Here is a 9,968-nt window from a genome sequence, read left to right as displayed (position 1 = left end):
CGTGCGAACCTGAGGGTCTCCAGTGCCGGTCACCGTGACTGTATCCCTTTCGACTGCGTTTCTGTCCCTGGGGTTGGCCAGTCTCAGGTGGGGACCGGATGCCTGGAATTCGGGGCGTCTGGGGGGGCTCAGTGTGGGGGTCGGGACAGCGTGGGGCCGTACCCCAGCACTGGGGGCGCAGCAGTCGGGCGCGCTCGTCGCTCGGGGCGCGCACAACCTGCGGGGCCCGGAGGCGAGGAGGGGCCCCGCCCGCGCCCTCCGGCTCCCACGCCCGGCGCGCGGCGCCCCCTCCCCCGGGCGGCGCCGATTGGCTGCGGCGGCGGCTGGAGCCCGCCCCGCGCGGCCGGCTGGGGGCGCCGCGGGCCAGAGCGAGCTGCGCCGCCACCGCCGCCGCCACCGCTGCCGCCGCCGCCGGGAGCACCGCGCGCCTCGGGCTCCGCGCGCCGCCAGCTCCCGGCCCGCCCGCCTGCCGGCCCCGCCGCGCCCGCCAGCCCCGCCGCGGAGCCCCGGCCCGACCCCGGGCCGCCGCCACCACGCCGCGCGCCGTACTCCGCGTCAAGAATGGGGCGGCCAAGCTGCCCAAGCCGGCCGCCGCCGCCGCCGCCGCGGCCGAGGCGCCCGGCGCCGGCGCGGGCATGGAGCGCTCGCAGAGCCGCCTCAGCCTGTCCGCCTCCTTCGAGGCGCTCGCCATCTACTTCCCGTGCATGAACTCCTTCGACGACGAGGACGCGGGTAAGCGCGCGGCCCGCCCCCGCTCCCCGGGGGGCTTCCCGGGAGCCGGAGCCCGAGGCCCCGTCCCCGACCCGGTGCGCCCTCAGAGGTGGCCACTCTTTCCTCCCCACCCCCAATCCCAACCACGCTCGGGGATGCGCCCCCAGGGTCTAATTTCCCACCCACGGGCCCTCAGAGTCTCTAGGGTGTGGGGTCTTCCCGCCTCCCGCCGCCCTCAGGTACCTAGATCCTCCGCATTCACCCCTTTTCCGCAGGTGGGCCCTTTGGGTCTCCTGGACTTAGCTCTCCCTACTCACCTGCGCCTACTGAATGCTCCCATTCTTGTCCCTGCATCCGACCTGCCGCCCTCCCCGAGCCTCCTGTCAGTGCCCCCTCCTCAGACACCGGGGCTCCGGCCGCCTCACCCGCCGGGCTCCGACGCGCCCCCCGCCATTGGAGGTGGCGCGCAACCTTCCTGCTCCATCTTTGTCTTGGCCGCATCCTGAGACTCCCAGTGCCAGACCCCTGCCCTGCGTCCGGGGCCTTGAGCGCCCCCCGTTTGTCTCTCCTCCTCTTTCCCCAGGGGCGGGGGCTTCGGGCTCCAGGGCTGGGGTGGACCTTGAGGGGACCGGCGGGGGGACGGCCTTTCCTCTCGGTTCCTCCCGGCTGGTCCCGGAGGGAGGCGTAGGGCGGCGCCGACTCTACACCTGCGCGCCCTTCGGAGTGTGCCTCTGATCCCGGGTGCTCTTGGGCCTGGAATGGCCTTTCTGGGTGGGCTGGACCGGGCCACCATTCATCGGCCGGAACCTCAGGCTCCCAGGCCTGCGCGCAACCTCGGCCAGAGCCCAAGGGGCGGGGAAATGTGAAGAAACCCGCTCCTGGAGGCCCTGGGACCAGACAGAGGAAGCAGAAGGGCTTCGGATACGCTTTTGCGGTGAGGAAGCGAATCCACCAACAGGTGGGGTAGCTAGAGGGCTTTGGGTGAGAGTTGCCCAAAGAGTGCCAGAGAGGGAGTCGGAATCAGGTTCCGGTCTTGGACTTGCTTATCTCCTTATTAGCCGTGACCTTGGGCGAGTCGTGCCGCCTCTAGCCTCCATATACTGGTCTGTAAAATGGGATGATGGTACCTCAGACACAAGGGTTAAGTTAAAAGTGTTTTGTACGCTGATCTGAGAGTATTTTAGTTCAGTGAGGGAATGAAAGGGGGGGGGATGTGTAGTGGGGGGAGCAAAATGGTTTCCTGACGATTTGGGGATCTTGATGACAATATGGATGAGTTCTCCCCCCAAAACATACACGCACCATCCAAACACTTTTGTCCATAGTTTTAGGGAGTTCAAGGGCCCTGCTTAAGACTCTCTGCCTGCAGGGACGCTTATCTGGTCAGCCAGTTATCTGATAAGCCTTGGATGGAGCGATGGGTGATGGGTACTCACCTCTTCCTGTTGGAGCAGGATGCAAGTGGGGAGAAAGTTCTGCAGCAGAATGTGTTGGCTAAGTGGGTGAATGGGGGCGTGTGAGGCTGACCCTTGACACACCCTTCTTGGTGTTGACCTGAAGAGGGAGTGGAGTGAAGATGGTTACTGCAGAGCCAATTTACAGAATCAGCGTTTTACAGAAAGAATAACTGAAGCTTTGCTTCCCCCTTGATGCAGCTGAGGGAGGGTGTATTATTATTATTATGGACAAGGCAAGGTGAGGAGGGGTGGAGGGGCTCTTCTAACCCAGTGGCCTCCCCGAAGCAAAATCAGAGAGAGGAAATCTGGCTCAACTGGGGATTTGGGGAGGGAGCCCCACCTGCCTCGGTGGGCGGGCTCCCCCATCCCTCCCCTTGATGTTCAAGGACACTCCTGAAGTTCAACAGGCCACGTGGGTCTCAAGAGCCAACTGTCCTACCACAGGGACAGTTGGGTTTTTCTTCAGAGTCATGCTCCTTGTCATGATTCAGATGCTTTGGTTATTACCGTTGGTTGCAGGTGACTTGCTCTGGTTTCACTTAAGTTACAATAGGTAACTTCATGCAATATTAGAGATTTTTAAAGGTCCACCTGATCCCCCCCCCCCAGCAGATTTCTTCAAATTCTTAACTTTTTTTTCACTTGGGGGACCTAGAAATCGTCTTGTCTAACGTCTCTTTGCCCCCAAATGGATGTGTGTGTGTGTGTGTGTGTGTGTGTGTGTGAATGTGTGTGAGATTGAAGTCCCTATGTGTGTGTGTATAACCCAAGGTCACCCAGTGAGGCGGGCACAGAGCCGAGACTAAAATCAGGTTTCCGGTTCTCTTTCCAGTAAAGCACTAGTGCTGTCTCTGAAAGATGATTTTTTTTTTTTTAAGTCAGATCTCGCTGTGTAGAAAATGGTTCCCAGGTGAAGAGGCCCCAGGGAGCAGCCGACAGCCAAGAGTTTGGTTTGGGCATCTTGTGCTCAACTGCTCATCTTAAGGGATGCTTTGAATTTGGGAGGGGGAGGAAGAAGGTGAAGTTTCATTTCCGGGAGGCTAATGAGTGTCTGGTGAGAATCAGAAGTAGGGAACGTTGTCTTGGTTCTTAATTTTTCTTGTTCTTCTCAAAGTCATTAATTTTCTCCTTAAAAAAAACAAACAAAGCTTTTTAGATTTATTCTTTTAGAGCAGCACCACACTGAACTAATTTCGAAAAGCAGTTTGGATATGTCTCAGATAGTGGACAGAGACTGCTCCAGTTGGAGCGCTGTCGGAACTGACTTGGCTTTCCCTTTCCCTTTTCTGCCCCCTCGCCTGACCCGTTTCATGCCCCTCTCTGTTCCCGGGGCCCAGAAGTGCCCCTGATGGTCCTCTGGCTTATCTGGGGCCCTCCCTTTGTTGCTGCTTCCACCTCCTGTCCACTGCATCTTTCTTGTCAACTCGATTGACTCAGAGCCATCTTCAGAGCTTATTTGCTACCCTTGAGCTGGTTTCCTGAGAAACTGTGAGGAGGAGACTTTCATTAGCCTTAACTGGGCCAGAGCACTTTCCTGCCTTGAGCTTGGGAACCTTGGACTTTGTGTCAGCAAAGGAAGCTGCCCCTTCCTCCCCTTTCTACCCTCCTGGGGCTCAGGAGGCTGGTCACCGTGGATTCCTAGAATTCTTCCCAAGAAGCATCTTCCCTTGTGCACTCTGAACCCATTTCTTACACTGCTTTGCCCCTTTGCCTAAAGATACTGGGGCTTTAGAGAGGCATGCTTTTGGGAGGCATTTTTCATGTTTGCGTCTTCATGGCTCAACCTGGCTCCTTCTGGCTTTGTAATTGAGGAGGGGTGGGGCAGGGGGGAGTTAGGCATGTGACCTCTGCTTTCTTATCTATATCAGGAAGAAAATCAGAGCATGGACCACAGAGGTTAAACATTTTTTAAATGATTCCTTCTGCTAAGTATTCTCCTAGGCACTTTCAATATTGTTTTCTTTCCTCACAGCAAGTCTATAACATTAACATTTGACAGTCCCCATTTTCAAATGGGAAAACTGAGACACAATTCATGTTAACATCCCCATTTTCAGAGGAGAAAACTGAGACGTAGAGAGAGTATTCACTCAAGGTCGCTGAACCAGGAAATGAGGGAGGTAGGATCTGAACTTGAGCAGTCTGCCTCAAGCATCTATGCGGTTGATTGTTGCGCTGTGTGCGCTACAGAAAGGGCAGAGTACAGCACCTGACACTAGATAGGCTCTCAGTAGCTGTTAGCTATTCATCTTTCTTCTTACCGAGAAGTAAGGCTTGTTTCTGAGCAAGATTGTAGAAAGGAATCTGTGGGTTTGAGGAAGGGGGGAAGCCTGGTTCTCAAAACGTTAGCTTATAAGCTAATTTAATTGCATTGTTATAGCTATTAAGGCAGAATTGGGCCTTCCTTCTTGGGAGGGGTTTAAAGATGGGGATTTGAGGGACTTGCATGTGGAACAAGACGGTGGGGAGCACCTAGCGCCCCATGTCCCCGTTCTCTTTAACAGTTCGTTTTTATTACATCTTCAGTCCCAGACCTGCCAGTCTGCCTTGGGGCACGGCTGGGGAGCTTGTCTGGAGAGTGTCTCCAGTTTCCAGCAAATGCCAAAGGGGTTTGCTACATTAGGGTCTGAAATTGAGGATGGTGTCCCTGAGTCTGACCAAGTGGTTTTGGCGTCCAGTTCTCCCCCACCCGCTCAGGAGAGGGGCGGAGAAGCTGGAGCAGCCAGCTCCGATTTGCCCATAGGATGCTTCGATCCAGTGCAGGGAGGAAGTTGCCATGGCAACACCGGGCGGCTACCGGTCCCTCTCCTAGCAGTTCGGGCCACATCTCTGAGCTGGAAAGCCCTTCGTGGTACCGCCTTCTTCTGATCAGGCCAGATCTGATGGGTGGGGTGGCCTGGTGGCTGGGACCTACCGGCTAGTGCCGAAACCCACTCCCCTTATTTTTAGATGGAGGGAAAATGGAGGGGGCTGTCTGCGTTACCTCTCCTTGCTGGTGGGGAGGAGATACTCATGTCTTGCCAGATAGATCTCAGCAGGGGAAAGGAGAGCTCCAAATCCCAGCCCCACCCCAGGCACCTGGAATGACCCGCCTTGGACTCCCCCTTCCTTCCCCAGTTTATTCCTCTTGGCAGAGTTTTCTTTCCCAGCCCCAGTGCTAACTTTTGTCCTTGAAATTTGACCTTATCTTTTTCTGGGAAACAGAATGTCCTGCTGAACCACCCCTTCCACCCTGAGGTGGTGGGAACAGAGAACTTAGGCCCTAAAGGGGGGCTGGGGCTGGGTGGATGAGGGGGAATGGTGAGGGGAGGAGCCTGAAAATATCCTTCAGGATCTGGGCCGCTGGAGGGCGCCAGGTGGCACCTTCATCCCTGGGGCATGCCACTTCCTGTCCCCCCTCTGCTGCTTTCGCTAAGTTACCACCAAGTGCTGTAATCTCCTTTATGGGCTGGGAATTGGGCAGAACTCTCCTGTATTTGGATAACTGAGGCACAGTAAAGAATGGAACCAGCTCTTCTCATAGTTCAAGCTGTGGGTGGGGTGAGAGTGTGGACCCCAAACTCTGCTATCTTGAATGACCCTGAAAGATATATCTCAGAAAAATAGCATACAGAGGAGTCATCCTTTCCCCCAGTACACAGTTCACTGGCCTCTGGATCTGTTCTGACGCTGTTAGAGCTCTCTCCAAAAATTCTCTCCCCCCTCTGGTTGCCCCCTCTTCCTTGTCCCCAAGCTGCCAGACTCATAGCTGCAGCTTCCTTGGCGTTTGCAGCTATCAGAGAGGCCCCCCTGCTTGTGTTTGGTGGGAAGGGAAAAGGGGGGACCCGTTGCCTCGTCTCTCTTTGAGAACTCTGCACTGCCTTCCTCCTTACCCACCTCCATCCAGAGGTGAGCCGGTTCTGACTGAGGCTGAGAGAGGACAGGGCGGAGAGGTGGAGAGCAGACGCAAGCCAGATGACCCTCTCTCTCTCATCTCAGGTCCTTTCTCCTCCTCTGCCTCCCCTAACATCTCTTCTTGGTGGCCTTCACAACCATCGCTTCAGCGTTTCTTTTGAGTTGTTGGAAAGGCACCAGTTTTGCAGAATGTGCTCAGAGGGTGTAGACGCACCCCCCACCCCACTGTCATCTGTGTACCTCCCCCCTTGACAGTCAAGCCCACTGTCTTCCTGTCGAAGCTCCAGCTCCCACCCTCACCCCCAGTCCCCTGGAATGACCAACTGGAATTCCCTCCCGATACTCCCCATTACTCGATGGGGCTTGGATTTGACTCTACTTTGGTGTTAGGGCCTCAGGCAAGTCCCAGGCTTCAGTTTCCCCCTCTTGAAAAAGGGGTTAATTATCCTTGTCTGAGCATGTCTCAGCATTGTAAAAATAAAACTGCTTGAAGGGCTTGTTCTCCTGTGCACAGTGCCACAGTCTCCCTGAGTCTTACAGCAGCCAGAAGGGGTAGCTACGGTTGTCGATGTACCCATTTTGCAGATGAGAAAAAGCCAGGCAGCTTGGTGTAGTTTTGTGGCTTTCTTGGGTTGCACAGTAGTGATTCAAACCCAGGCATGTTTGATTCCAGAGACCACCCTCTGCCTCCTGGCCTGAAATGAGATTCCAGGTGGGAAAGGGCAGTGTCAGGCCTGGCGGCTGTGCTTGGGCTGGCAAAACAGCCACTGACAAAGGTGAGGGTGTGAGGGCCTGTTCATCTTCAGATGCGCCCCTCTGGGATCTGCCATCCTGCTCCATTCCACCCTAGCTCACTGGAGTCCCTTCCTGCCCATCGGTTCCTGGATGATCCCCGTCACGGGGCTGCCTGGCCTCCTTGAAGAATCCAGTTGTCTGCCCCAGCCCTGGGGGCCGATCTATCACCTGCCTCTCCAGACCGATGTAGGCCAGTGCTGGATTATATTTAACGCTGTGCTATTTCCACTTGACAGCTCCGGAGCGCCGTCCCCCCTCCCCTTTTCTCCTTCCTCCCCCCTCCCCTTCTGATTCACTCGGAAACTGACAAGGCTGATGTCAGCGCCTTATTCTTAGCCCCCGTAATTGTAACTGCATTTAGCAGTGCGCACTTCATTAACAGTTTCTGCGACGGGGGAGTGAGATGACTGCGTGGCTGGGCAGGGATGTGGGTGGGGGTGGGGAGGGGGCAGCTGCTGCAGGGACCCTGGCCAGGTGCCTCTTCTGGATGGACCAGCTGGGCGGCTTCCAGGCCTGGCTTTCCTAGACTAGCGATCTTCGAAGGCCCCTTGGAGAGCATCTAGTCCATGCTTTTCTTTAGGCAAGGAGGGAAACTGAGGCTCAGTGAGGCAGAGCACCTTGCCAAGGTCACCGTTAAGGATCCAGGCCTCTGGCTTTTGAGTCTAGGTTTTCTTCTTTGGTGGTATTATTTCTTCAACTCCTATTTAATTAGCTGCTCAGCGCCAAACATCTCTTTAGGTGCTGGGGCTATATCTGGGGAAAAAGTCAGACTGTTTCTGCTCTCATGGAGCTATGTTCTGGAGTGGAAGAGACAGATAGTAAACAGGGAAGCAATTAAGCAATAAATAATTTCAGTCTGTGTTAAGTGAAATGAAAAGACAGGTTGATGGGGTAGGACATGAAGTACGGTAGTCAGGAAAGGCTCACTGAGGAGGTGACAGGTGAGCTGAGGCCTCAATGACAAAGAGCCAGCCATGGGAGTATGAAGGGCGAGAGGGATTTAGGCGTCCGGAACAGGTGGTGCAAAGGCCCTGAGGTCAGTATGAACTTGGGTGTTTAGGGAATAGAAAGCAGACCAGCGTGATTAAGCTGCATGAGGGGAGGTGAGGTCAGAGAAGTAAGCTGGGGGCACAAGTGAGCCTTGTAGACACTGATAAGGAATATGAGTGTGGGTAACTGAGGTTCAGAGTGGGAAGGAGAAAGACCCTCAGCTGGGTAAAGTCAAGAGAGAAGCCAAGAGCTACCGCCTCCTGAATCCCAGGCTTTTGAGTTCCTTAGACACAGGTGACTTTCAATGCGTCATGTGGCTTCCTTTCCCATTGTAGCTGGAAGGTTGTGTGGAGTCTGGGCTTCTTCTGCCCAGGCAAGCTCTCCCTGCCTGCCCCATCTCTCCTCCTCAGCTCTCATCTGTCCCAGCTGTATTGCTTTTCGGGTGATATAGCTGGGAAACTCTGGGGAACTTCCAGGGTGGAACAGAAAGAATGTGGCTTTGGAATCCAGCACACCTGAATTTTTATCTCACCTCTGCCATTTCTGAATTGTGTGACCTTGGGCCAGTGGCTTTGGCTCTCTGGGACTCAGTTTCTTCGTCTGTAAAATGGGGGCATAATAATGGTAAGTTCTTGGACGTTCCTGGCTGTCCCGTTAGTGATTAAGTCCCTGTGCTTCCACTGCAGGGGGCATGGGTTCGCTCCCTGGTTGAGGAGCTGCAATCCCACATGCTGTGTGATGCGGCCAAAAAAAAAGAGTAAGTTCTTCAAAAGGTTATTGTAGGGAGTCAATTGACATAATGCACAAAACACACCTACCTCAGAGCTGGGCACGTGGTCCTCAGTTATAAGGACCCGTGAGATTATGGGTTTAATCCTGTGCACATAGTAGATGCTCAGTTAGAGGTTACCACTGGCGTTGTGGTTGTTACTTGCAGGTCAGAATCATCAAGTTGACTTGTTGAAACATAGATTGCTGGGCCTCTCTCCATGTTTCTCCTTTAATCTGGGTTGCGACCTAAAAATCTCATTTATTTAAAAAACTTTTTTGGCCACACCACCCAGCATGTGGGATTTAGTTCCCCAACTAGGGATTGAACCCACACCCCTTGTGGTGGAAGCTCAGAGTCTTAACCACGGGACTGCCGAGGAAGTTCCTGAAAAATCTCATTGCTAACAAGTTCCCCTGTGATGCTGATACTGGTCCAGACCCTACTTGGAGAATCACTGGGGTAGAGAAAAAAGCTGGAGAGAAATGAAGGGTTCTTCTGAACTTGGGATGCCTCCTTAAATGTCTCAGATGCTTGGAACATTGGGTACCAGATTCAGTACCCAGGTGTAGTCTTCAGGCACACCTATTTCCATCACAAGGTCTCAGATGAGATGAGTCTCAGCTGCTGCCCTGCTTTGCACCGGGTTTAATGTGAAGGACCCCATCAATCCTTTTGGAAGCCATCTGTATAAATGATAAATGAGTCGACATGAATAACACATCAACCCATAATATCCTTTTGTGACATATTGGCCTCAGACAGCTCTGGAGATTCTGAGGGGCTCAGGCTTAGCACCTTTTACCAAAGGGAATAGGATGCCACCCCTTTCTTGCGTTGAGGAAAGGCAGAACTATGTGTTAAAACCAGGAGGTTCATTTGAGGACAGGTCTCCGCTGGGAAGAAGTAAATTAAAGGAACCATCAATGTAAAAGGGTAAAAAGTAGGAAAATTCTACTGAGGGACTTTACTGAGTCAGTTTATTTAGATGTTTCTAAGAAAGGGATCGCTGGTAATTTCTTAGGGAAGGTTGAGGTTTAGCTCAGATTCAAGGCATGGTGGGGACGAACTTTATGATGTGATAAGAATCTTATCCAGTCCCATACAGTTCAGAGTCTAAAGACAAAAGCATTCACCAATACATTCCAGTTGGGATTTGTCCTCAACTGATGGGAAATACTCTTCCAAGAGGGGTGGCTCAGGATTATGAAAGAGCACGGACTTTGGAGGGCCCCAAACCCAGGTTTGAGTCTCTGCCGCGTCCTAGCTATGTCTCTCGACATGTCACTGTTCTGGACCTCAGCCTCGTCCTTTGTCAAGTGGAGTGAGTAACTCTACCTTGTGAGAATGAG

At 54.0% G+C, this 9,968-nt stretch overlaps 1 protein-coding gene across 1 annotated transcript in view; it reads left to right on the top strand.

Moving 5' to 3' along the window:
• The first annotated feature begins 609 nt into the window (after positions 1-609).
• RIMS4 (regulating synaptic membrane exocytosis 4) overlaps positions 610-9,968 on the top strand; it is a 71,498-nt gene continuing 62,139 nt past the window's right edge. The window contains exon 1 of the mRNA XM_015099894.3: positions 610-732. Within this exon, the coding sequence (XP_014955380.2) occupies positions 636-732 (97 nt within the window). The 5' untranslated portion in view covers positions 610-635. The remainder of the gene's footprint in view (positions 733-9,968) is intronic.

Source organism: Ovis aries, chromosome 13 (assembly GCF_016772045.2).
Source record: "Ovis aries strain OAR_USU_Benz2616 breed Rambouillet chromosome 13, ARS-UI_Ramb_v3.0, whole genome shotgun sequence".
NCBI lineage: Eukaryota > Metazoa > Chordata > Mammalia > Artiodactyla > Bovidae > Ovis > Ovis aries.
The sequence above is the reverse complement of the archived record's forward strand: the minus strand, read 5'-3'. Positions and strand labels throughout refer to the sequence as shown.